Here is a 27,858-nt window from a genome sequence, read left to right as displayed (position 1 = left end):
TGTTGGCAGCGCTCCACCGAAGGGGGGGTGGGGTGGTGGGCTTCATTAACGTGCGGCCCCGCCAGTCAGGTGCACAGGGCCCCTCCAGTCAGGTGCACAGGGCCCTCACTAATGTCTATGCGGGGGGGGGGGGGGGGGGGGGGGGGGGGGGTGATGTGGAATAATGTGACCAGATATTATTCACGCAGGCGGACAGCGACAGTGTCTTTGATTAAGGATAGAGTTTACCGACAGACATGATGCAACATGGAGAGACCTAAGTTACAGTTATAGCCTGTAGAACCTGGAGAACGGTGAGCTAACGACGTGTTTATACAGGAGAGTATCACAAACAAAGTGGACTATGATGTGTGTACATTATGTCGTGTGTGTATTATATATATGTGTACAAGTTGAAGGCTGTGTGTAGAGAGAGAGTGAGAGAGGGTAGTGTGTGCAGATGTCCCGGAGTGAAGGCAATATGTGTGTGTGTGTGTGTGTGTGTGTGTGTGTGTGTGTGTGTGTGTGTGTGTGTGTGTGTGTGTCTGTGTCTGTGTGTGTGTGTGTGTGTGTGTGTCTGTGTGTGTGTGTGTGTGTCTGTGTGTGTGTGTGTGTGTCTGTGTGTATGATAGTAAGAGAGACAGGGAGAGATAGTGTGTTTGTGCATAATGTGTGTTAGAGAGAAAATTATGTTGACATTAAATATACAGTATACAGTATTTTTTTTTCCCTTTACATTATATTAAAGAATATATTATTATTATTATATTATTCAACTTGTACTGAAGTCTTACCTTCAAATTGTACTCGTAAGTCGATACATTGTGCCATCCTTTCTAAACAGTACTCCCCTCCGTATAGTAATGAGTAAACGATGGCATAGCAACAGAGAAACGCCTTCCGCGCGCGGGAGTGAAGCGGTTCTGTTCTGTCTCAGAGCAGAGCCGTGTTTCTGGTCTCCCCCGCCGGCCGGCCCGCCCCCTGGTGTACATGATTTGTATGCTCGTCCTCTCTCTCCACCAGTCACGGTGATCGATGATGACATGCAGGAAGTGAAGCCAAGGATCCTGGGAAATATTGTGGTGAGGTAAGCCACACAACGCCTAGCTGAGCTTAGTCACTCTTTTATACTGCTTCTGTTCTCCACACACTCACTCACTCACTCACTCACTCACTCGCTCGCTCGCTCGCTCACTCACTCACTCACTCACTCGCTCGCTCGCTCACTCACTCGCTCGCTCGCTCGCTCACTCTCTCTCACTCACTCACTCACTCACTCACTCACTCACTCACTCACTCGCTCGCTCGCTCGCTCACTCTCTCTCACTCACTCACTCACTCTCACTCACTCTCTCTCTCTCTCTCACTCTCTCTCACTCACTCACTCACTCACTCACTCACTCTCTCTCACTCTCTCTCACTCTCTCTCACTCACTCACTCACTCACTCGCTCGCTCACTCACTCTCACTCACTCACTCACTCACTCACTCACTCACTCACTCACTCTCACTCACTCACTCACTCACTCACTGACTCACTCACTCACTCACCCGCTCACTCTCACTCACTCACTGACTCACTGACTCACTCACTCACTCACTCACTCACTCACTGACTCACTCACTCACTCACTCACTGACTCACTCACTCACTCACTCACTGACTCACTCACTCACTCACACAGTCACTCACTGACTCACTCACTCACTCACTCACTCACTCACTCACTGACTCACTCACTCACTCACTCACTGACTCACTCACTCACTCACTCACTGACTCACTCACTCACTCACTCACTCACTCACTCACTCACTGACTCACTCACTCACTCACTCACTCACTCACTCACTCACTCACTCACTCACTGACTCACTCACTCACTCACTCTTCATTCAGATTTCCAATGTACCATTTTTTCTTTTTTACTATTAATGTTATGAATTCAGTGTTGGTAGTAGTAGTAGTAGTTTTATTCAGTCATATATCACACAATACATTATGCACATCATTATCATTCCAGACTGTCAACGGTGTCTCATTCTGGCATAATGCTTATATAGGCATGTTGTCCTAAACAAAATAACAATGATTCACATTTGTAACCCTCAAAAGTAGCCGTACAAACCATTTTCCGAAAACCAAAAGCGAATGACTCATTCATACATGTACATCAGCAGCATCGTCATGGTCAGTGATCCTTCGTCCAGCCTGTGAGAGAACATTGTGTTGTTCTGTGAGTTTGACTGTGTGAGAGGTTCCAACAAGCAACCCCAGGTCCTCTTACTGTACTCACCCAGTGGTACTCCAGTGGATCCCCAAATTGATACAGTCCAGGGATCCCCATTTCATAAGATCTGGTCCCAGGGATGATTTAGTTGTGGATCCCATAAACATCTGTAGGCGTGGAGATAACAGAGGTGCATACTGCACCTTATGTGACACTGTGAATACTGTGAATATATTTTTCAGTTAGTTAGATAGTAAATTATATTGACCTATTTGTTTACACTGCTTGTGTTGTTTTTACGACCTGTAACCCCCCCCCCCCCCCTTCCCCCATGCTGCTATGATGCCTGAATTTCCCCAAGGGGATCAATAAAGTATCTTATCTTATCTTATCTTAGAGGGAAACCTCAGAATAATCATTCATATACTGTACATTATTTCATTCTGCCTAACCTCTCATGAAGGAACTATTAGTGAAAATAAAATGACCCATTTCTCCGGGGACCCTCCGGAACACCTGGGGGTCCCCGGGCCCCATTTTGAGAACCCCTGCCCCGCCCCATTCACTACAGCTCCATGTAATCAATTCTACTGACTCACTACTAAGAAGATAGATTGCAGAAAGTTTACCGCCAGGAAATTGCACTCTAACGGCGTAACCAGCCGAGTTGTGATGCATCTGTGACCTTTTGTGGTGCAAATATACTTTATTATACACATGGACTATCATGAGACATCATCAGAAATAGGATATTGATTTACTAGGATAAAAAAAAAATGATCAAACCACCTGCATTAACACATTGAGTGCCAACGACGAGAAATCTCGTTATTTAATCGTTATTTTTTTTTATTAGCGATTTCCATTCATTTTTCATCAATCTAGCCTCAGGTTACCATTGGGGATCTGTCTGAACTTGAACAGGGAAAATACCGCCCCCTATTGTCTCTCCCGATGGTATTGCACCCATTGGATTGGACTGAATGAAATGGAAGGGAAAAAAAGAATCCGGAATCCACATTTTACTTGTCAGGCATGTAACCGGAGACGATCCCATTCATCGCCGAGCCGCAGAACAGCGTGGAATATGTGTTTCCAGTACCCAGCGTTGGATCAATAAACGCGATCGATATTTGGAATGGCGATCAGGAATTGGAATAATCTTTTTGGAGAACATCTGATCTGAGGTAAGGAATCTATTTGACCAGTCTTGGGATAATCAGAGTTTTTTTCACATATCTCAGGGTGTCCCATATGTGTGTGTGTGTGCTGATCAGGAAATAAGATAATCGATTTTTCAGCCCGCTTCTCTAGCGTGCATAAGTACACATATACTATCGATAATCTAGCGTTTATTTGAAAACGATTCATAAATAGGCCAAAACATTTCGTGTTTTGTGTATTCCATTAAAGCGTGATTCCTGCAGAATCACCTTTTTTCTGGAAGTTTCCAAAAACGAAAGTTTTTCAAAATGGTATAAAACGGAAATGTACAGATTAAAAACTATCCGTTTTGACAATGTTGACTGCAAACAAGTCATTGATAAGCGACGGGCGTATTAGACACATAGCCATAATTTAAAGGGGACCTGCATTGCTATTCCTAGCACTATTTGGGCAACTTTACACAATTCCTATGAGTCTATGGAAGACATCTGTAAGGTTTATTTAAAAAAAAAAATCATTGTTTTATATTTCTAATGGAGTACTCAAAAGCATAATTTTCCAGCCTCAAGATTTCAGCCTGTTATTGGCTGGGCTCCGCCCATAAGCACTTTCAGTGACAGTCATCCGCGTCTATACTTTCCGTAGCCGCATTTCTGCAGGACGCTCTCTGATTGGCTACTGACTGACGCTCTCTGATTGGCCACTGACATGTTTGCCCAATCGCGTGACGAGCTGTGTCTTTGCACATTTCCGCGTCGAACAGCCTGCAAACTACCTGGCGTTCTATCGCCCTGCTCTAAGACAAACTCTAACCTTAACCAACTTCGAAAGAGTGCCTAAGCTTAACAGTCGAAAGAACTTGCCGTCACGCTCTAAGACAAACTCTAACCTTAACCTACTTCGAAAGAGTGCCTAAGCCTAACCAGTGTAGAAAATGGCGTCGGTCAATCAGAGAGCGTCTTGCAGAAATGCGGCTATGGAAAGTATAGACGCCGGTCATCCACACAGTCTGCGAGTGGCAGACAGAGAGGGATAGAGATAGAGAGAGAGAGCACTGTGTAAACACAGCTGCGTGCGAGATACGCAGGTCCCCTTCTCTTTCTCTCTCTCCCTCTCCCGTTTGAGGAAGTCTTCCACTGTGCCGCGCGCTATAGACGGGGCGTTAGTTTTATGCTCCCGAATCGAGAGAGAGAGAGAGAGATAGAGAGGGGGAGAGAGACAGACCGAGAGACGACAGCGTGACGCGCGTGTGTGTATGTGTGCTCTGTCGCGAGGGTCTATCTGATTCTCCCTCTCTCTCTCGCTCGCTCTCTGTCAAACCCCGTTTGGTGCGCTACAACCACAGAGCCAATCGGATCACTATCCGCTCCATCCTCGCCACGTGACGTCACCATGCGAGTCAAATCTGAATGACCAGATTTTTTCGACCAGGAAATGAATGACCTGAATGACGGCAATCCGCCAATATGGTATTTAGAGACACAAACACATTGATACTAACTCCTATTACTATAATACAATGCTAGACACTGAAAAAAGACATTTATAATGCATGTCACCTTTAAGATATAGTTTATGCGTTCGCAAATGTGCTCGCCCCTCCCATTGACTACAGCGCCGGCACTCAAGCGCTAAATCGTGCGCCCCCAGCTGGCACGCAAAGTGTTAAGAAAGAAAGGTTGAATAATCTGATTGGTTGACTTTCTGACCCAACCAACGCACCGGGACGCTGTCACCACCTGCAGGTACAGTACATTTATATATGTAACGGTTGTGACATCGTCACCTCAAACTTCGATGCCCCGAGGGAGTTTCGAACCCGTGGTCTCCCACAGCGCGGGCAACAGCACAGACCGCTATACCAAGAGGTGAACTCACTGCTTTGTAACGTGTCTATGTGTCTTTTGAGGGTGAGAGTGAGTTTAACCCACAGCACCGCTACTCGCCCCAGAACATCTGAAGTCCATCGTGACTCCGCTTCGCGGTACCATCCGTTACATATATATTTATATATATATTTGGTCACATAATACATTCATGAGAATTAGCTTTGAACTCGTTACCTACCTGTAATCCTTCCCCTACCACATTCATAATTAAACACAGGATATCATTAGGGCTCAAGTATCTCACGTTTTATTATAAATTCTCTTAGATGACTTGGTAATGGGGGCGATATCTCCGGCAGAAGAAAGTCTGTTGCTGAGAGAGAGAGCCCCCCCCCCCCCCCCCCCCCCCCCCCCCAAGAAGACAGCCTGTTAATGTTCTCATTTTCTTTTCGTCTGGATAATGAATCTCTGTCACGGCTGTTAGCATTGTCTTGCATTTCAAGTGCTACGACGGGGAAAAAGACATTAGCGAGTCATTTAATTACGTTGTTTTTTTGTTGCCATTTCAGATGTAGCTTCTCCCGTATGAAAAGTGTCCAGCCGCGTGTGACAGGCTCGTTCAGTTAAACACAGGCCGTTGAACCGTGGCACGGTGGCACGTACTGTATTAGGTTTATTTATTTATTTATTTATTTTTGCCATATTGTAAGAGGCGCCCTAGATTGTGCTGCAGACTAACACAGTCAGAGGGAGCTTTTGTCTTTGCTCGTGGGTTTTCAGCAGGAACCATCATGGATGTGTCTCAGTGACTGAAATGCATCAGCAGTAAGGCATCCCATTGCAACACGGTCTCATCAGAAAATGTAAATAAAGTACTGATTGACTGCAGAAAAAAAGGTTCATAATGTACGTTACATTATAGTTTTAAGTAATATATTTACGCGTGTGTATAAGTAATATATTTACTATATCTAGATACTATATGTGCCGGCAAAGGCCCAAAACAAACTGGGAGTCGAACCAACAATGGTTGTGGCGCGGGTGACTAACCCACCCACCCATCCTGATACAAACAAAGCAATACTATGATTATGGTTGGTTTTAACGTATAACAGTTATGGTTAAGATATAAAGTTAGGGTTAGGGTTCAACAGTTATGGTTAGTTTAAGATAACAGTTATGGTTAAGATTAGGGTTAGGGTTGGGGCGAGGCTATCGGAAAAGAATGTCTTGGTAGTCTTGAGGTGAAGGTACTTTCCTCCCATGTGAGCACCCCGGGTTTGTTCCCCAGCAGGGGAACTCAAATGTTCTCTTAACCTCTTAACAGGCAGGCAGAAAAGTGGCCATTTTTATTTTTACTTGAACTTGAGGACTATATACTTTTTTTGAAAAGCTTAGCTTTATACTTTATACTTTTAGCACATGCATCAGCCTGGTCTCTTTTGAAAGATAACATTCTGAAGTTACTAATACAAAAAAATGAGTGCTAATGGAAAAGAGTAACAGAGGTTTGAACTTGAGTTGAACTTGTGTACGTAATTGTTCTTTAGTGGTTGCCAGATTCCAGATTCCATTATTCCAGCATAGAGGTATGAGCTGGAAAACACTGCGGTTCCATAGCCTGAAGTCTTATGTAGTACAGGTCCACATTTTATAAAAATCCGTTCAGAAATGAGTGTTTGAGAGAGGTTTTAGTAAACAGACGCCAAAAAAGAAATCCATTTCTGCCATCCACCTCCGTGCGTTCTGAAGCTGGAGTCACAACTCATTTTCGCTCGTCAACTTTAACCTACTTCCTATATTCGCACCCCCCCCCCCCCCCCTCCCCCACGTGGGGTATTGTTGGAAGCGGACACTCGTTGGCTACAACACTGACCAATAATTTTCACCATCAGCGGTGATTGGTCAGTTCTCGAGTGTATACTGTCCGACATGGTCATTTGACACGTGGCCTGTAAAAAGACGCTCGCCTGACATATCGTCATGTAACTTGAGAACCAAGTCACGGAATTGGTCGAGTAAGGTGGCGTTCGAATGGCGGCAAATAGATGTTTCGAACGGTATATTATATGTTCGGTGAAAAATGAAGCCCCGAGCCGGTAGACACTTGCAAAGTGTCGTAACGTGCATGCGTGCCGTGCACGGGCGTGGCGGCCCGATGCCGGGCCCCCACCTGTTAAGAGTTAAAACGTTGAAAGTTTAATTATTTGTAATATGTGCACATTGTAAATTTTTGCAAATACGTCAATATACTACGTATGGCTATAACATAATGTACAATATGTACCTTTTTCCTGTGGTCGTTTGGTGCTTTATTTACATATTGTAAGCGAGATCGGGCTGCTCATTGATATTCAGTATGTTCAAATATTCTGATTCTTTTGTCTCAGCACATGTAAACAGAATATACTGTTTAGAAGAAACCTGGATAATTCACAGTATAATAAGTTACTAATCTTCAATCCACACATCACACCAAAACAAGGAACGTAAACAAAGTACCAAGCGGGTACCAAGCAAGTGGCGTTTGACGACATTACAGATTCTACCTTTAAACACCTATCCTGTGTAAGACTCCAAAAGCATAATTTCTGTGATTGCTGTATAGATACGGAGCGCAACGAGTCATACGCATCAAAACCCACTGGAGGGCAAACGATCAGCGCTGTAATATGCAACCAAGGGGGGGAACCTAACAAAATGCCTTTAGCTTAGTTAAAAACATGAAATACCAGCATGTCAAAGGAATATTGTAGCACTCTGTGTCTACCAGAGAGCAAGGTATATATTGACAAACAATATACTGTCAATATCTCCAGGTTAGACACCACAGGAGGGAGGAAAAGTAGTGTAATTTTAACTAAAATGACGACTGGGCACGTTAGCTTTTAGCAAGCTAATGTCAGCTACTGTATGTGTTAGCAAGCTAGTTAACTAAGAAACTTGCACACATAATACTGTAGGATATAGCTTTCTGATTTATCTTTTAATGCTGACCATGACTTGCACACGTTAGGATAAGGTGTCAAGAGTCTCACAGTCTTCCCATTCTTGCTGCTGATGCCCTCATCTTTCTCTGCCGAAGACTTTGCGATCTTCTTTGAGGAAAAAGTGGAGAACATCCGCAGCTTCTTCTCCCAACCCCCACCCATTCCAAATGCTGAATCGAGAACTTCATCCTTCACTCTGTCATCTTTCTCTCCCATTACAGATGCAGAGACCCTGACACTTGTAACGTCGAACCTTCACATGCCAGCTGGACCGGCTACCCTCCCCACTCCTCCAGACCATAGCACCGGACATCCTCCCATTCCTAACTGCAACCATCAACTCCTCCCTTAACTCGGGGGTGGTCCCCACCTCCCTAAAACAAGCCAGAGTCACACCGCTCATAAAAAAAAAAACCATGAACCCCACTGCCATAGACAACTATCGCCCTGTCTCTCTTCTCTCCTTGCTTTTTTTTTTACGGTTTATTTTTTAGCGTTTATCACTTTTCCTGGTCAGACATGACCGACAGATACAGTGAGGGTGAAACGGGAGAGAGAGCAGGGGAAGACATTCGGCAAATAACGGCGGGTCCGGAAATCGAACTCAGGTCGGCCGATCCGCGACGCAGCGTGGTACATGGTGTGCTACTGGAGCGCCCTCTCCTTCCTTTCTAAAACACTTGAACGTGCTGTATCCAACCAACTTACTGCTTATCTCTTACAGAATGACCTCCACCTAGACCCTAATCAGTCTGGCTTCCGGACTGGCCACTCCACAGAAACGGCCCTCATTGCGGTCACAGAGGCACTTCACTTAGCAAAAGCGAAAGGCCTCTCCTCTGTCCTGATTCTCCTAGATCTATCTGCAGCCTTCGACACAGTCAACCATCAGATCCAACTTGCGTCCCTCGCATGAATGGGAGTGGCTGGCTCTGCGCTGACATGGCTGACATCATACCTCAATGGCCGCTCCTACCAAGTGTCATGGAGAGGGAGCCGCCCCCTGCGGACTGGTGTCCCCCAGGGCTCGGTCCTTGGACCCCTTCTCTTCTCCCTCTACACTAAATCACTGGGTAACATTATCACGTCTCATGCCTTCCCGTATCATTGCTATGTCGATGATACTCAACTCTTCCTCTCCTTCCCTCCCTCAGATATCCACATCTCTGAGCGTATCTCGGCCTGTCTGTCTGACATCTCCGCCTGGATGACGACCAACCACCTCAAACTGAACCTAAGCTAAACAGAATTACTTCATCTGCCGGCCAAATCCTCCCCCCTGACCGACCTTTCCATCACAGTCGAGAATGTAGCTGTGACCGCGTCCCCGACCGCCAAGAACCTTGGTGTTGTCCTAGACGACCAGTTGAACTTCTCCGCTCACATCTCAGCGACAACCAGAACCTGCAGATTTCTCCTGAGCAACGTCAGAAGGATCCGCCCCTTCCTGACAAAAGAAGCCACCCAACTCCTCGTCCAATCAACAGTCATCTCCCGCCTCGACTACTGCAACGCACTGCTTGCTGGCCTCCCGGCCACTGCCACCAAGCCTCTTCAACTCATTCAGAACGCAGCGGCCCGCCTGATCTCAAACCTACCAAAATCGGCCCATGTCACCCCACTTCTTAGGGACCTGCACTGGCTCCCCATTGCTGCACGAATCCGCTTCAAGGCCCTCGACCTGGCATACCGTGCGGCGAAGGGAACGGCTCCCGCCTACCTCCGGTCAATGGTCTCTAACTACACACCCTCAAGACCCCTACGCTCTGCATCTTCTGGCCGCCTCAGACCTACTCCTATCCAAGCTCCGGGAGGGTCATCAAAGAGAAGCCGCCTATTCTCAGTCATTGCCCCACAATGGTGGAACGAACTTCCCACCACAGTTAGGACAGCCGAAACCTGTCCAATCTTTCGTCCTCGACTAAAGACACACTTCTTCAATCAATATCTGAAATGAAGGAAGAAATTTATAAAAATATCTAACCCTAACTAAACTAACCTTACTGTCATGCACTTGTCCTAAACTAACCTACACTGTAAGCACTCAACACTTTGATGAACATTGTTACTCAGCTGATAGAGTCGTGCCCTTCCTGCTGACTTGTCATACAGAACTTGTATTGCCTGTATCCACTTTTCTCTTCTTAAAGTCTCAGTTTTTCGGTTGGGAAGCTTATAAACACGTAGCTCCGGGTTGTTTACCCTGTTGGCAGTGCCTCCCACCACGCAGGGTATATTTTAGGTATTTTTCTGCTGTTTGCTAGCAGACTGAAATGACAAGGAGGCCCTGTCACACCATACGATGTCAGCGGAGACCAGTGATGGAGTGTGTTCCCCTCTGGTGTGGACTGTGGGCGGCAGCTATTTGTGCTCCGTCTCAACGGCACCTTCTGTTGAAACCCTGTCACTACTGTGTTTGTTTACCAGTACACATTTATTGGAACTTAAAATGTTTCATTCTGAAGTTTTGTCCCTTTGGTACAATAACCGACAGCATGTGACCGACGGACATACATGTTACACGACTCCCGAGGTCATAATGTTTACACTGGAGTAAAACAGACGTGTGTTTTGCGTTATTATGACGGTTCTGAACACACGCTTATCTTCCATCCACGAGTCCGACTGTTCGAGAAGATAAGTGAATGTACCTTTATTTTGAGGTAGAAAACATAGTGGATTCAGGGGCGCCCCCCGGTGGCGCACCACGTAAATACGCTTGCAGTGTAATCACAACGCCCTGGGTTCTAATCTGGCCCAGCCTCCCCATCTCTCTCCGACTATCCACTGCAAATGCCCTAAAATAATCTGAAAACATAGTGGCTTTGGGATCCACAGGTGGCCGCACTAACCAGCTGAGCTAAAGGGTCAGACCCATTAGAAGATGCTGGTCCACAGCGACCAACTCATCAGTAGTTTACAATACCTTTATTTTTTAGGCCGGTGAATATACCACTTAGATGGTGAAATAAATTCCAGATTGCCATGTGCATGCAGACTTAGTCGGTTCCCTCTCTAATAGGGCTGTCCCCGACTAAGGATTTGGATGGTCGACTAGGATTGGCCAACATTTGCCGTTAGTCGACTATTGGTCGACTAAAAAAAAATTATTTTTTACATTTTTGTATCATTCCATTTGGGCTGTGGGGGGTGCTTAATGTCTGAAGGAGTCGACTGAAGGCTTGTTGTTCTCTGCAAAAGCATGCAATTGGTCCACTGATGGATACATCTTGATATTTGTCTAGTCTAGTGTGTTCATTAGATGGTGAAATCCTCTTTCAGTGCCTCTGTGCCTGTTTTCGTAGGCAGTTAGCCTCTGGTATGCGCGCCATTAGCGTTAGCCACGCTTCTAGGCCTCTTTTATTTTGGAAAGAATGATAAAAAAATATATATATAAAATAAAAAATTATTATTATTATTATTTCTTTTATTATATTCGAAGAGGTTGGCCAGTCGACTACGGCTCCTTTCGACCGATTAGTCGACTAATCGACTAATAGGGGTCAGCCCTACTGTCTAATGGATCTGCACAGAGACATATAGTAAAGATCAACATTGTTAGGTTAAAAAAGGATCGTCATCGGCTAGACTTATATAAGAGAATGGATCAGCGTTCTGTAAAACGACTTCTCCATCACCGCCGGGAGACGCAGCGTGTTGTAAAAAATGTGACTTAGCGTTTTCTCCCGGTGCCGATGAACATCCGTGAGAACGCCCCCCGGGGCTGTGACCCATCCTCCTTGTTATAACTCTAGATACGTGGGTCGCCCCTGTGAAAACAGAGACTCAGTGACCCAGTTACCCTCCTCCTCTGTGTGTGTGTGGGGGTGTGTCTGCATGCTCGCTGAGGGTCACGTGGGGTCATGTCCAGCGGAGGAGACCGGCCCCATGTCTAGACAATCTGTGGTGAGGTGTAATAATATCCCCCTCGTCTTTATTGTCTGAAGCTGGACGGACCGACCGGCTTACCCTCTCCGTGGCTCGGGGGGTCGCCACTGTTGCCTCACAGCAAGAAGGTCCCGGGTTCACACCACAGCAGGGGGGCCTTTCTGTGTGCAGTTTGCATGTTCTCCTCCCCGTGTTTGCGTGGCTTAGCTCCGGGGTACTCCGGTTTCCCCCCCACACACACACACACACACACACCACGAAATGCACATTCAGCACTATTGGCTACTATAAATGCCAATCAATATCCACGACAATTCCCTCCCTAGCTTCCTGGTTTTACAGGAAACACATACATAATATGTGGAATCAAATAGCATTCTGCTAGTCGTTTCATGGGGACTGTAAACCAGGGTGCTGGCATTACATGGCATTAAATTACTCCCTAAGTATTTAGGATGGGTCAAATGCAGTACTATAATAACATTCAGCCACTAGATGTCGCACTAGAGCACCAGCATGTCATTTAACCAATCAGGTGAATTCCATCTGGGGAAATGGGAAGTAGGGAGGGGGGGGGATACCTGCGACATGTAAACAACAACATTCATCTTGATCTTTTAACTCTTTCAGCACCGGCGGGTTTAGCCATCTTTGTTCCTACTGCGCCACCGCTCTAAGAGATAGGGATGCGTGGCGGTGTTTGCAGGGCTATATCTATATTCTATATTATAGCTATGGAGACAATTCTATGGCTCATTTGACATCAACTATCCATCGTTCAACATGTGAAAAAGAAATGTTCTCTTCATGTATACGTCCGCGTGTTATACCGTGGTGAATATTGTATAGTTTCAGAGTGATCCGGGCTAATTCCGGAAAAGCTGAGTTATAGGGCGCTACGTGAATTCTGCTATAAGCGTTGGCGTTTCTTGCCTGGACACGCTACTATTTCCAAATCAAATATATATAATAGGTATTATGTTTCATCATGAATGCTTTTGATAATTTTTTGATGCTTTGATCGTCACCAACGGCATGCGTTTTGGAGTACGTTACATATGATCGTTGCGATCGATGTGAAATTATGGTTCGATCAAAGTAGGATTGATAGTCATATAGTCCTTACCTTTACTAGAAGGTATCCCAAAAAGAATATTCCAATTGTCTGTTCGCGATTTCCAGTATTGGTGTCCATCGTGTCGCCAACATAATCCGGCACAACACATGCATCGGGGGCATTGGACATGTTTCAATGTGATCGGGTGAACTGCTAGACTCGCCTGACCCAAAATACTGCGCCCGGAGGGAATTAAATGTAACACCGGGTGTGAAAAAAAGGTTTCAAAGGGTGGGCGATACTGCCACCTAGCAGGATGCGGCCGGTATTGCACTCTAGCGATCTCAGAATGATTCCCTATGGTAACCCAGAGGTCCGTGTGCCTGAAATGAATAAAAAAATCAAATAAAAGAAATAACGATCCAAAAACGTATATATACGTTTATGGCACTGACCGGTTGGCGGGCAAACACGTATATATACGTGGTTGGCCGGGAATGAATTAAATGCTAAATTAATTAATCAATCATATTTTGGGGGGGAAAGCAATACTTTCTAAAAGCTTTAAAAAATAATTATATATAATTATTACTCTACATAAAGATGTTATCTATATAGTACCTTTAATATTGATTTAATTGTAATTTTACTATGCAATATAAAAACAAAACACAATTATCTGAGACTGATCTATTTATTTTGGGCTTATTGAAACCAGGGAATGGCCATTTAAAACAACCGTAACAACCATAACGACTAGTAAGATTTCATCGACGTGTCATTGTAAATGCATTGTCCGTACCTCGGCATCATCACTGAATGAAACATAACTGACGAGACTGTGACGAGTCTGTTCTTAGCCTCTGAGCGTGAAATCTCCTTTGCAACAGCAAGCACCGGGGTTCATGGGAAACGTAGTCTTATCGTGAGATTTAGGCTGCTAATGATTTCGTGTGTTTACTGGAATCATACCAAGGTATCGCAACTAATCTGATATATATATATATATATATATATATATATATATATATATATATATATATCTCCTGTGATAATAATGTACATTATGATCTGATATATTCTTGCCGAAAATTCTCCTTATAGCAGCTTCAGTTGTATATGAAAACGACTTCTCAGAACAATGGCTTTGTATGCTGAATAGTAAAATGCTAATTCTAATTTCTAAGGGTAGGTATGGCCATAGAGAAATGACCTGTGGCCCCAGGGTCTATAGTTATCCAGACTACAACCTCATTTCTCTCATATGATTAACAATGAATCAGCCTGATTTGTATTATATAGGACCATGATAAGAGATAAGCATGAAGTGTCACCATGTGCTCCTCGATGATCCTATAGGTCTGATGTCGGAGCCCGCCCCTAACTAACCCTAATGATGTTGTCATTGGTTGAGAGGCCTTTCTCAGCACACAGGCCACACTGTTCCTCACGTTAGCTCTGGTTAGTTAGCCACAAAACTAATGCAAAGTCAATGGGGTCAAGCTGCTCTCTGTACAAGCTGCCCGTAACGTACCTGAAATCCACTCCACAGTACACACACACACACAGTAGACTTCAGTTGTGTTCAGCCAACTCGTACAGACAGGAGCTTGTCCCCATTGACTTTGAATTAGTCTGAGGTGACTTAAAGGAACGCTGCAACATTTTGGGAAATTAGCTTACCGTCTCCTCCAGAGAGAGACAAGATGATAGATACCAGTTTCTTCCTCTGTGCGTTCAGTAGAAAGCTATCTGGCTGCATGTTAGCCTAGCTTAGCACAATGAATGGAAGCGGACATGACCGGTTAGCCCTAGGCATTATCCAACTAACACCTCTCCCGAAGGCTAACCGGTCATGTCCGCTTCCATTCATTGTGCTAAGCTAGGCTAACATGCAGCCAGATTATCTACTGAACGCACACAGAGGGGAAACTGGTATCTATCTTCTTGTCTCTCTCTGGAGAAGACCGTAAGCTAATGTCCCAAAATGTTGGCGTGTTCCTTTAAGTGGAGCTGTGGGTGTCCAGTAGGAAGATGATCAGCATGGATTGTGCAGAGAAAAGACTTGATACAACATGTATCTGTCAAACTCATGAACCAAAGCATGATCCACAGCTAACACGTGTCTCTCCTCACCCCCAGACTGCCTCTGCCTCCTGGCGCAGCCTTGGCTCTGTGGCAAAACAAGGAGCTGTTCAGGGAGCTCTATTTCACCAAGTTCCCAGTATGTTGCCCGTCGTCATCACAATACGCTGCTGCACCTTGTTTCATTCAAGCCACAGATGGCGGAGATTGATAAGCACATTGTTGTGCCGAATTCCAGTTCCACCAACGTGATTCCTGTGTCGTCTCTGATTCCACTTCCCTCGCGTGGCCCTTGGCACAACTACACCATGGCCTAGATAGACAGAGGTGTGATCTGTAGACGGTACGAGGGCGCCCTCTAGTGTTAAAACGCTTCGTCACAGACATTGAAATACTACTATACGACCATGATTCATTATAGGAATATAAATATGACTAGAAATACTGCAGAACCCGGTGAATTACAACCTCCAAGTAATTACAGCACATGTTTGGTTGATAGATATACATTAAATACCAGTGTAAACATGAACAAAAATGATGAAACGTGCCTCCTGCTAGTCCAAAGCACCCAGCACCAATGCAGGCCCAGTTAGCAATTAATAATATGTCTTTTCTTAATTACATGTTTCATTTGTTTCCACTGCAGCGTATATATCGACCTTCCACAGCATATTTCACTCATTATGCCTGAATACACGAGATTCTACAATATTTCCGTACATATATACCAAGGTGTTTGAGCGGAGGTCGTTCCACCCTGTTTTGACCACAGGGCTTCTACGACACCATGGACGCGGGCTACGTGGACGAGGAGGGCTTCCTGTACATCATGTCGCGCTCCGACGACGTCATCAACGTGGCGGGTCACAGGCTGTCGGCCGGGGCCTTGGAGGAGGTGGGAGAATTGATTGATTGATTGAATTGATTGATTGATTGATTGATTGAAAACTTTATTAACAGATTGCAGAATGGGTACAGTACAGTACAGCTCAATACATACAATTGTTAAGGGGATGCAGACCTGAGAAAGACTTTAGTCTTGTTTACATCAGGGTCCCCCGTTTTCAATTCATCGTAACATATATGACATACATGAGTCATACAGATAGTCAGTACTGCTACATCTATACATTTATGACATATCAGATTTGCAAATACAGTACTGTTTGTGATACAAAAAGAGTCCAGAAAAGGGAGTATATACATTTGACGTAAAAACTGTACATTGGAGGAGGTTGGGTGGGGTTGGGTGGGGGGGGAAACACTGTGCAACTGTACAAGCTGGAGCTGATAGTGATTTCTGTCTGAAGTCTGTCTCGTATTCTGTTCCCTCTGTGTCGTAATGTTTGGTGTGTGTGTGTGTGTGTTGCAGTGTGTGCTGCTGCACCCCAGTGTGGTGGACTGTGCAGTAGTCGGGCAGGAAGACCCCCTGAAGGGCCACGTGCCCCTGGCCTTGTGCGTCCTCAGAAATGGTAAATCACAGAGACACGACGTTGTGATCAAATGAACAAACACAAAAATCGGATGGAATAAATAAACACGTTCCTGTCCCTCCATGTCACTCCAGTCCCAAGTTTCATTCAAATCCACTGATGTGTTAACGGGATTTTTGCTGATATTTTGGAACCCTGGTCCTGTATGTTACATTAACGCACTCTTCCTGGACTATACATTATCTTTGCACATATACTCAAAACTGTGAGCATCTGAACATGACACTGTTAATATCTGTTGCACAATACTGTACAGCCCTGTTACATATTCTATTCCACTGTCTTTATTATAATTTAGTTTATATATCCCATTTTATTCTACTTTCTTTTTAGTTTTTTTTAGATAAGTTAATGTTGATGCACCAAATGACCAAGACAAATTCCTTGTATGTGCAAGCTTGTTTGGCAATAAAGACTTTTCTGATTCTGATTACTTACAAAATAAGATGATCTATGAGTCCCTTCTCAGCGTAATCCATGCTGTTCCTCATACATCCGGGTAGTTCACCACCAACCAATGCAAACTCAATGGGGTCGCGCTCCTGTCTGTACGAGCTGACCTCTACAAGCTGAAGCCACTTCACACAAAGTCGATGTCAGTGAGCCTCGGTCAGCTTGTACAAACAGGGGCTTGACCCCATTGACTTTGCATCGGTTGGTAGTGAACTATCCGGAGCTAGTGTGAGGAACTACATGTTGTCTTTGTCGTCACTCACTCACAAGTATGAAATGGGGTTCCAGAAATGAGAACTACTATATTTAACATGTGAATTATGCGTGAATGTCCTCTTCTACATGGTCTCAGATGTGCAGATGAGCCAGGAGGACACTGCGAAGGAGATCGTGAAGCTGGTGAGGGACACCATCGGGCCGGTCGCTGCCTTCAGGAAGGTGGTGTTCGTCAGAGGGCTGCCCAAGACTCGCTCGGGCAAGATCCCCCGCTCCTCCCTGGCCAACTTGGCCAACGGCAAGCCATATAAGGTAGTGTACACACAGCAGTGCCACCGCCCGGGCAACAATGTCTCGCTTCGTTCCAAATGAAGCGGTTACTGAAAGAAATACTGTGCCTGTTACTTATTCCTAGGGTTGCCAACTTTCTCACTACTAAATAAGGAACAAAAGGTCGCCTGACGTGCTGCCTGGTACTTCACCCAAACAGCCTCTCTGTCAGACATAAAAAAAAACACAAAATAACCATATCTTGCACCTTTTTAGACCATTTTACTAACAGTACAGTCTGAACTGAACAACGGGCTGGTCAGCAAGCTGTATGTTGTCAGATCAGAATCTCTTACTTATATGACTAATAGTCTCTCAAAGTTCTTGTTCCTTCCTTTTATAGACAAGCAACGTCACAGCAATGATGTCCTTACTATGCAGTACACACACCAAACAGCGCTGTCCATGGTTTAGAAACACCAGCGAGCTATCTCCTGTCTTCTCCACTTTCCTCTCCTCCTGTCCTTATCACGGATCATTTGTCAGTCAATATACAGGACAAGGGAGGTCCCAGCGGTTCTCAACAGGGGTGCCGCGGCACCCTAGGGTGCCTCAGAGAGCTGCCAGGGGTGCCTTGAGATAAAAAAAAAAAAATAATCAAATCTTTTTTTTTTGGATTACAGAAAATTATCACTAAAGTGCTATCTGTTGCAGCTGCACTGTTTTCCATGAAAATACCATATTTGGATAAGTTTGACCATTTCTCAAAATCTGAAAATCATTATTTAATAAAACACAGAAAAGGATCACCAAGTTACTCTGGATAATAAAAAAAAATTTACAGACAAGTCAAGAAGTCAAGTCAAGTCAAGAGTTTTATTTGTCACGGCATGGATACAGTGAAATGCGGGGGGTCTCGCCCGCAACGATTGTGCATAATACAATAATAAGAATATAATAAGAATCCAATAGAACGACATTGTGCAATAATACAAGTAATCAAAGTAGGGCATATCGGTATATGTACATGAGTTTTTACAGAGCATGGTAAGACATGCTAGGTCCTGTGATAGTGCAATACACAACATTGACACAACAAGACAACATTGAGACAAAGCTTCCTGACACATCTCCATCCAAACTCTTGGAAGAACTCATTGAAATCTCATCTGATACCACCTGGAGAGCTCGTTTCAGAGTGTGGTGCTGAGTACCAAGTATCTCATGATGCAGCAGTTAAGGTGTTGATACCATTCAGCACCACATATCTGTGTGAAGCTGGCTTTTCATCCATGACAGCTCTGAAAACAAAATATAGGGCCAAGTTGAGCCTTGAGGATGACATGCGTGTTGCCTTGTCAAAGATCTCCCCACGTATTGACCGTATTATTAGCCAGCAGCAGCAGACCTCGCATTGAGCTAAAAATGTGCTTATTTTCTGTATTTATTTATATTGTTTGAGAAATGGTAACTTGGTGATCCTTTTCTGTGAAATGGTCACACTTATCCAAATATGCTATTTTTATGGAGAACAGTGCAGCTGCAACAGATAGCACTTTAGTGATAATTTTCTGTAATTTTATTTAAAGAAATATGCTATTTGATTTACTACTACAAGCAGTGTAATGTCAACAGTACTAAGCCATTTAGACCTGAAACACCTGTTAATAATTAGGGATGTCCCGATCACATTTTTTTGCTCCCAATCCGATACCGATCATGTGATTTTGAGTATCTACCGATACCGTTCTTTCCCGATCCGATCAAAAAAAATATATAAAAAAAATATATAATAATAATAATCCCATCCCAATTTCTCACATTACATTCACCCTAAATGTTGACGTTATCCAGGTGAAAAGTTTACTTCATTCAAGCGAGGAATTGTAACCGGAGTAATCTAAAAACTCCGCCTCCAACCTGCTGCTTCATGAGAGCAATGTAAAAATCAGGTGACTGCAAGTTCTGCAACTAGTGGATGTCCCTCATCCTTGACATAAATCATTTGATGTATAAAGGAAATGCGTTTGTTTTGGCAAAATTCTTCTGCTCTGTGTGACAATAAATAAATTAATGATGATATGCAATTTAAAACCAAAACTAAGGCCTCAGTATGAGTTTAAGACGTGAACATGGTCCAAAAAAAAAATCCAGATTTCTTTGTAATTTGTTTTTTATCCCGATCTTCTGAAAATCACGTGATCGGATCGGGACATCCCTATTAATAATGCATTATATCACCTGCATATACACACAAATGTGTTTCCCGGTTTCTTAAATAAACGTTATTTTGAAAGCAAGCATTTTTGTCATCATTGTAGCCAAAAAGACAGGACCGGAAAAGTCTTTATCGTATGTAGGGGTGCCCTGGAATATGTTATTGAACACAGAGGTGCCTTGGCAGCAGAAAGGTTGAGAACCCTGTATGGAACAAACCAATTTGGCCCAATATACGGTGATTTCCCGGCTAATACGGGACAGTTGTCCTCCTATCCTGTGCAAGAGCTAAGGAACTAAATGTACATTTCAGAATTTTAATAATGTTAATGTTTATGTGCAGGCCCCACTTTTTGAGCACACATTTTGATTGAACTGAAAGATTCAAAACCTTTTTAAGATTTCAAAAGATTAAGAAATGGAACCTGTAGGGCATCACTGTTTCTCCCCATTCAATTCAATAGAGTTTTCAAATTCTGGTATTGATACTTAATTGTTTTACGGCTGTGAAAACCGGAGCACCGATGTCCCTCGCTTCTATTAAGGCCTCCGCTCCTGTAGGTGGCACTGTAGCCATCGTCTCACAGCTCCTATGGAAGATGAGTGGCAGGGGTTTCAAATATGGTGGGGGTTCTAGTGAAAACCTGGAACGCTTTGTTTACATTTTTTTTTTTTTTTATCAACTTTTTCTCCCATTTTTCTATATTTCTCCCATCCCAATTTCGTATCGTCCAATTCTACCCTCCCCTGTCTCGAACGTTGTTAGACCACGCCTCCCACAAGCCGGCTGCAATGTGGACGAAGCCTTGCATCACGTGTCCCCTCCGGTACTCGAGGAGGCAGCCGTCGCATCTTTTCACCTGCACAGCGCGATCTCTCAGCGGCGAGGGTCTGCGTGGGAGGGACACGCCGCCCCCGTCGCTTCCTGATTCTGCAGCGCAGGCGCACCAACCGGCCTGTAGGAGTCGCTGTCCACAACGTCCGATCCCCACCCACCAGCTTCCCACCCCCTAACACTGCCAATTGTGTTAGTATGAACGACCAGCCAAGCTGGTAGCAATGCCGAGAGCTGGGCTCGAACCCAGCATCTCCCGCATTAGTGGCGAGCGCCTTGCCCACTGCGCCACTTAGCCGCCCTTTGTTTACATTTCACGGCACGTTTCAACACACCAGGGCACAACGTGTGCACTCCCCTGTATTAACTTTTTATTGCAAGTGCACGGTTGTTGCGTCTGTTGTGTTTTGCAAGTTGTACCACCGCAGGCCAAATGTATCTCTACATTAAATTGACCCTTATGACACAGACGTGTGAACCATGACGCTGCAGGGAGGGGATGGAGCTGGTTCATTCTTTGGGGAGAGCCCTGCTTGTCTAATAACAAAACATTCAATTAGTCTCCTGAAACACACTGTATCACTGTTCACTGGCATCTAGGGCTGACCCCTATTAGTCGTTTAGTCGACTAATCGGTCGAAAGGAGCCGTAGTCAACCGGCCAACCTCTTAGTCGAATATAAAAAATTAAAATATTTCTAATTTTTTTATCATTCTTTCCAAAAGAAAAGAGGCCTAGAAGCGTGGCTAACGCTAATGGCACGCATACCAGAGGCTAACTGCCTAAGAAAACAGGCACAGAGGCACTGAAAGAGGATTTCACTAGACTAGACAAATATCAAGATGTACCCATCAGTGGACCAATTGCATGCTTTTGCAGAGGACAAGAAGCCTTCAGTCGACTCCTTCAGACATTAAGCACCCCCCACAGCCCAAATGGAATGATACAAAAGTAAACAATTTAAAATGTTTTAAAAATATTATATATATTTTTTGGACCAATAGTCGACTAACGGCAAATTTTGGCCAATCATAGTCGACCATCCAAATCCTTAGTCTGGGACAGCCCTACTGGCATCATTTGTAAATTCTAACGTTAACATGAATCACGTAAAACAAATCAAATGATTACCCATAGCTTCAGAATTGAATCGTACAGTGTTCCTTTGCCGATATCCAGCCCTATTGAATTATCATTACTTCACTGCTGCCGCGTCGATCTCCTGCTGAGCAGGCGATGGATCAATTTGAGTCGGACCTCATGGGTGGAATCACAGATATGAGCCTATGGGGCGGCTTGCAAGCGATTAGGAAACGAGGTTCTGCTCACGCAAGTGTCTTCAATTCCACAAAAGCCCAGCTTTCGGTCATAAGACCTTCATTGCCCTGTTGACGGTCTTATGAGTGAAAGCTAGGCTTTTGTTTCATTAAAGAAACGTGCGTGAACCTCTTTCCTAATACTGCTTTTCTGTCTTCTGGCACCTTAGTGTATATTCATTTAACCTTCTCTTCTCTCCTGTCCGAAAACTGTCTCTCTCCACAGATCACTCCAACCATCGAGGACCCTGAGGTCTTCAAGGACATCGAGAGGCAGATGGGAGAGGAGGTGGTGAGACCTGCCGGTCAGTGAGGTCCCTCTGGGCAGGCGGAGGGTCCTGATGCTGCACACGGAACCGGACAGACAGACCGGAGCTGAAGATGCATCTGCACATCGTAAAACCGTGCGCAGGCATTTTCACATATGACGTGAGGAGGGAGGTGCAAGTCAGGGCACCTTTTTTGGAGGTGATGGTGAAAGTAAACACAAGCAGTGCTTTGTATCCAATACCTTAGTATTAACCATCTGGAGTGAACTCCTTGGTTGCATTTCTATGTGATACAGTGTGAAGGTTTGTGGGGGCAGCTACGGGATGTTTCCTGACCAATAGGAATGTACCGATATGGAAGATTACTTACCATCTTTCAATAATAAAGTACTCAACCTCTACTGTCTTTAACTATGAGTGAACAACACTCTAACTTACCATCTTTAGATACTAAAGTACTCAACCTCTACTGTCTTTAACTATGAATGAACACAACACTCTAACTTACCATCTTCAGATAATAAAGTTAGAAAACATTGTTCCTCTGAAAACTTAACACAGAGTGACACGGTTCTTCGTCTGAGGTACTCAATTGTGAAAAATGGATTCCATCTCATCAGTCAATAGTCATGGATCAGATCTGTGGGGAAAAAAACGTTATCAATAAATCCCTCCTGACAAATCTTACCTCGTCGTATCACATGGCCCGGGGGAATTATATTGACCAATTGCATTGGCGAAGCAGAACGTGGTTCTGTATTTAGAAATGTAGTCTTTTGGGGTGGGGGGGGGGGGGGGGGGGGGGTTGAATTGTGGCGGGAAAAGATTGTGACTCATTTTTCACTGACAGCAGTTCTCTTTAATTGACAATGAAAATCTGTTCGCTCACCACTTAAGTTTCTGACCAAAGTACAAGTAGTAATACAAAATTAAATAAAATAAAAAGGGGAACAAAATAAAAACGATTCATTTGTTCGTGCAAATCGACGATGTAAAAACGAGTCAAAGCGATAAAGTCTCTCTATCGAATATTCCGTCAGAAATAACCAAAAGACAGGTAGGAGGGTTGTACAACGGGTTACCCTGGCAACGCCCACAGGTAGGAGGGTGTACAACGGGTTACCCTGGCAACGCCCACAGGTAGGAGGGTGTACAACGGGTTACCCTGGCAACGCCCACAGGTAGGAGGGTGTACAACGGGTTACCCTGGCAACGCCCACAGGTAGGAGGGTTGTACAACGGGTTACCCTGGCAACGCCCACAGGTAGGAGGGTGTACAACGGGTTACCCTGGCAACGCCCACAGGTAGGAGGGATGTACAACGGGTTACCCTGGCAACGCCCACAGGTAGGAGGGTTGTACAACGGGTTACCCTGGCAACGCCCACAGGTAGGAGGGTTGTACAACGGGTTACCCTGGCAACGCCCACAGGTAGGAGGGTGTACAACGGGTTTACCCTGGCAACGCCCACAGGTAGGAGGGTTGTACGACGGGTTACCCTGGCAACGCCCACAGGTAGGAGGGTTGTAAGACGGGTTACCCTGGCAACGCCCACAGGTAGGAGGGTGTACAACGGGTTACCCTGGCAACGCCCACAGGTAGGAGGGTGTACGACGGGTTACCCTGGCAACGCCCACAGGTAGGAGGGTGTACAACGCCCACAGGTAGGAGGGTGTACAACGGGTTACCCTGGCAACGCCCACAGGTAGGAGGGTGTACAACGGGTTACCCTGGCAACGCCCACAGAAACAGTCAACAGTTACACCAACGTCCAAAGTCACGGCAAGCAACAGTTTTTTTTTTCCTCTTTCACTTTTTTCATTAAAACGTCGCCCCACTCGGACACGGTTCATGGACACTCGACGCAACACCACGAGCTGAAGCGGACTGTCTTTCAGTTATTTCTTCTTTTGTTCGCTAGTTCTGTCTTGAGGGTCGGACTTCGTGGCGAGTGAGGAGGGAATAAACAAAAAAAAAAAAAGGCCAGCTTGGCTGAGAAGTGTGTAAAGTCAGTGTTCCAGGTATTATTCCACCGTATGACCCGACAGAAACATACAGTGGGCCTAACAGCAGTTCACAGGTTCCACGAGACACGTCCTGTTTTTTTTTTATGTTTTGTTCTCTGAGCGGAAGTTTTGTCCCGACTTCCGAGAGGAGCGGCATCTCCTCCTTTTCTTCCTTCTTTATTTTTTGAAGTCCTTGGCGGTTTCAGGTCTAGAGTTGTTGTTGTTGTTGTGTGGTCGTGTCAAAGTGCTTGTAATGTCTTTTGCGTATGATAGTTGGATCCATGAGGAGCATCGGATGGTGGAGCATCTCTGATGCAGGAGGTGGGGGGTGGGGGGGGGGGGGGGGGTGAAAGAGGGCTGTACACCACTAGAGGGCAGGCTTTCACAGCTGGGTCTGAACAATTAGTCACACAACATCCAGAATGTCTCTCTCTCTCAGCACACCGGTTCATCCGTCGTCATCATCATCGGCACAATGAAAAAATAAAATGGTATGTACAACGTGGTGGTGAGGGGCGGGGCTTGTATGGAGAATGTTTGAAGAGCAGCATTTTTTTTTCTCTATGAACCACTAAATGGGGGGGGAGGGCATTATTTGCACAAACTCTGAATATCTTTTGCTTTTTTTTTTTTTTTTATACATAGATGTGTGTGCATTATATATGTATATATATTATATATATATATATATAAAAAGAAAACGTCATATTTATATTAATTTACAGATAACCTACACATTTCCTGTAGAAGAAGTACACAGTACGTTATGCATGGACAAGTTTTACTGTACATGTAAAAGGTAGAAACGGTGACCGGGGGGGGGGGGGGGGGGTCCCACACGTTAAGAGGAGCGCGAAGGAAGGACCGGGGCGGGGGGGCTTGGCTTGCAGTAAAGAGGGGGGGGGGGGGCAAATTGGCAGGAGGTACCCCTTACAAGACCTCCCCCCCCCCCCCCTCTCTCTTCTTTTCCACGGGTTCGGGGGGGAGGGGCTTCTTGGCAGTGCGTGTCGCCCGCGTGGTCGTTGGTTCCCGGGGCGGGCGGGGGGGCGGCCCGTCCAGCTCTTAGCTCTCGCCGTCAGACTCCTGCACAACCAGAAGGGAGGGACATTGATGTCAGACTCGGGCCAGCGGCGCTTCGTACAGGACGACACACACCGCGCCTCCGGCTGTGAGCCACGACGCTCATGTGAAGTAAGTGGGGGCCACACTCCTCGAACCCTGACACCTGCTCTCTTCCTGGACCTTAACCCTTTCACTGCCACACGACAGCCGGTTAACCCTTTCACTGTGACAATACAGAAGGTTAGCCCTTTACTATCACACAATCGCCGTCGGTTGTGTGATAGTAAAGGGTTAACCTTATGTCGTGCGGCAGTGAAAGGGTTAAAGGTGCTACAGATAACATTTTTATATAGAGTAATCATTTTACGATTATATATTATACAGAGCTTTTAGAAAGGTGCAGAATAAAAGTATTGCTTTTCCCCCCATATTGATTAATGGATTTATAATTTAGAAAATGTTTTCAACATCTCTAGTGGCTTGAATGTTATCATTCTATAGCACCTTTATTAAAGTTGCCAGTAGTGTAGTTAGTGGATGCAAAGCTATTATTAGCTTAACTTATCGAGTTCTGGCCGGTTTTTCCAAGCGAACCGCTAAGCAAACGGGTTTTTAATTCACACCACAACACACTGCAACGAAAAAAATCTGTGTTACGAAATAATTTGTGTTAGAAATAGGTAACTCTTTGCCTGCGTGTTGTGGTGTGGATTAAAAAACGTTTGGTTTTACGACGTTTATGCCGTTCGCTGCCTGTATGAAAGCTTCCCGGTTGGCTCGGAACCAGGGGTGTAAAGTACTTGAGTAATTGTACTTCGTTAAATACTTAAGTACTGTTTTTGGGGATTTATACTTTACTCTAGTATTATTAGGTTTGTATACTTTGTACTTTTACTCAATTACATTTCAGAGAAAAAAAACATACTTTTTAATCCTTACATTTAAAATGCAGACCTAGAAAGTACAAATCTCGCAGGTCCAACTATTTTACCGAACTAACGTTAACGTTATTAATCCTGCGGCCGCACTTTATTTAAAAACAGCCAATCAAATCCCCATCAATGGAAAATGAACCCGCCCATTATACCCATGCGGGGATCTTTGATTAAACACCTGCTATCAGAAGAATAGACAAGTCAGCAAAACGTTTTTACTTGAACTTTTTAGTACTTGAGTACATTTAAAAGTAGAAACTTTTTTGACTTTTACTCAAGTGTGTTTCTAGCCAGATACTCTGACTTTTACTTGAGTACGATTTTGAGACGGTAACCATACTTTCACTTAAGTATATTTTCTGGGTACTTTTCACACCCCTGCTCGGAACCCAGAACTGCGTCCATGGGGTGCGAGGTGAGTACGCTAATAGCTGTGCTTCGACTACACTACTGGCAAGTAGTTCATACAACTTAATGTCCAATGATCCAAACTATCCCTTTTAAACGTTTATTTTTTTTTACAGTGGCCCCATTACTTTACATGTGTTTTGTGTCCAGCTAAGGAGGAGCTGGGTATCCAGTATGAAGCATGAATTGTGCCGAGAAAGAAGAACTACTGTAATATGCATCTCATTTGAATATTACAGTTCAGTGGAGGATTTGTTCTCTGGTTTCTAGTTGTAGAGCTACTTGCGCTCGTAAACCAATGCATACAACTGTGTGTTCCCATTCAATTAATGTGTGATCACAGTGTTTCACAGACTGCAGAAACAGAGGACTATAAACAGGGATCAAATCCAGGTGCACAGTGTAGGTTGTTAAAAGATTGCATGTAAGCTACACACAATTTATTGGTAAGAAAAACCAGGGCAAGCTTAGCTTTTAATATGCTATGTTGTACAGTACAGAGAAATCTAGCAAGACCTATTTTTGGATTCTTCCAAGAGCCATGAATTTGATGTCAGTATTAAAAGGGCACTTCACCAAAAAAAACAACGCTGATTTCTCAGCCAACATTCAGACACATCCCAAAACTCTTAACAGCTTTGCAGACATTAATTTAGTTTAGAGTAAATTAGTTTGAATTTGGCCACCAGTGATGTGTTAATTACAGCTCAATGAAACCACGAGGTAGCAGTCCCTATAAGACAAGGTATTGCAGTTTTTTAATCTACATAATTTCACGGTGCAGTAATTAACACAACACAGGGATTCAACGTCCCCGATGACATCATTGGTGGCCATGTTCAAACTCAATAACTGTCTAACTAAATGAATGTGTGCAAAACTGTGAGATTATGTGCAAAATGAATCGGCGTTGCTTTCCCGGTGAAGTGCCCTTTGCCTTGTCTTGTAGTCTCTGTGTGAGCCAGTGCACGATGTAAAGCAGATTCCTAATATAAAACCATGCGACTGGTTAAAAACAGTCTGCTGCTATGAGTCATGGTTTCTGGATAGGCATTAAAGAGGAACTGATGGCATGAGGCTTTGCCACACTGTTGGTCCCGCCCACGCCTACCATCGTCACTGCTACCTGGCAAGAACACACTGCCGCCA

At 44.6% G+C, this 27,858-nt stretch overlaps 1 protein-coding gene across 1 annotated transcript; it reads left to right on the top strand.

Annotated features, from left to right (window-relative positions):
* Positions 1-842: 842 nt before the first annotated feature.
* acss3 (acyl-CoA synthetase short chain family member 3) lies at positions 843-22,342 on the top strand (the record flags this gene model as incomplete). Its single annotated transcript, XM_084338443.1, has 7 exons — positions 843-846; positions 1,003-1,066; positions 15,284-15,365; positions 16,002-16,124; positions 16,602-16,701; positions 17,528-17,703; positions 22,256-22,342. The coding sequence occupies 7 exons, from the start codon at positions 843-845 to the stop codon at positions 22,340-22,342; spliced, it is 636 nt and encodes a 211-aa protein (XP_084194569.1).
* Between the last annotated feature and the right edge of the window lie 5,516 nt (positions 22,343-27,858).

The sequence above is a fragment of the Notolepis coatsorum genome (genome assembly GCF_963971535.1).
Source record: "Notolepis coatsorum genome assembly, contig: SUPER_15_unloc_1, whole genome shotgun sequence".
NCBI classification, from domain to species: domain Eukaryota; kingdom Metazoa; phylum Chordata; class Actinopteri; order Aulopiformes; family Paralepididae; genus Notolepis; species Notolepis coatsorum.
This window is presented reverse-complemented; position numbering and strand designations above follow the sequence as displayed.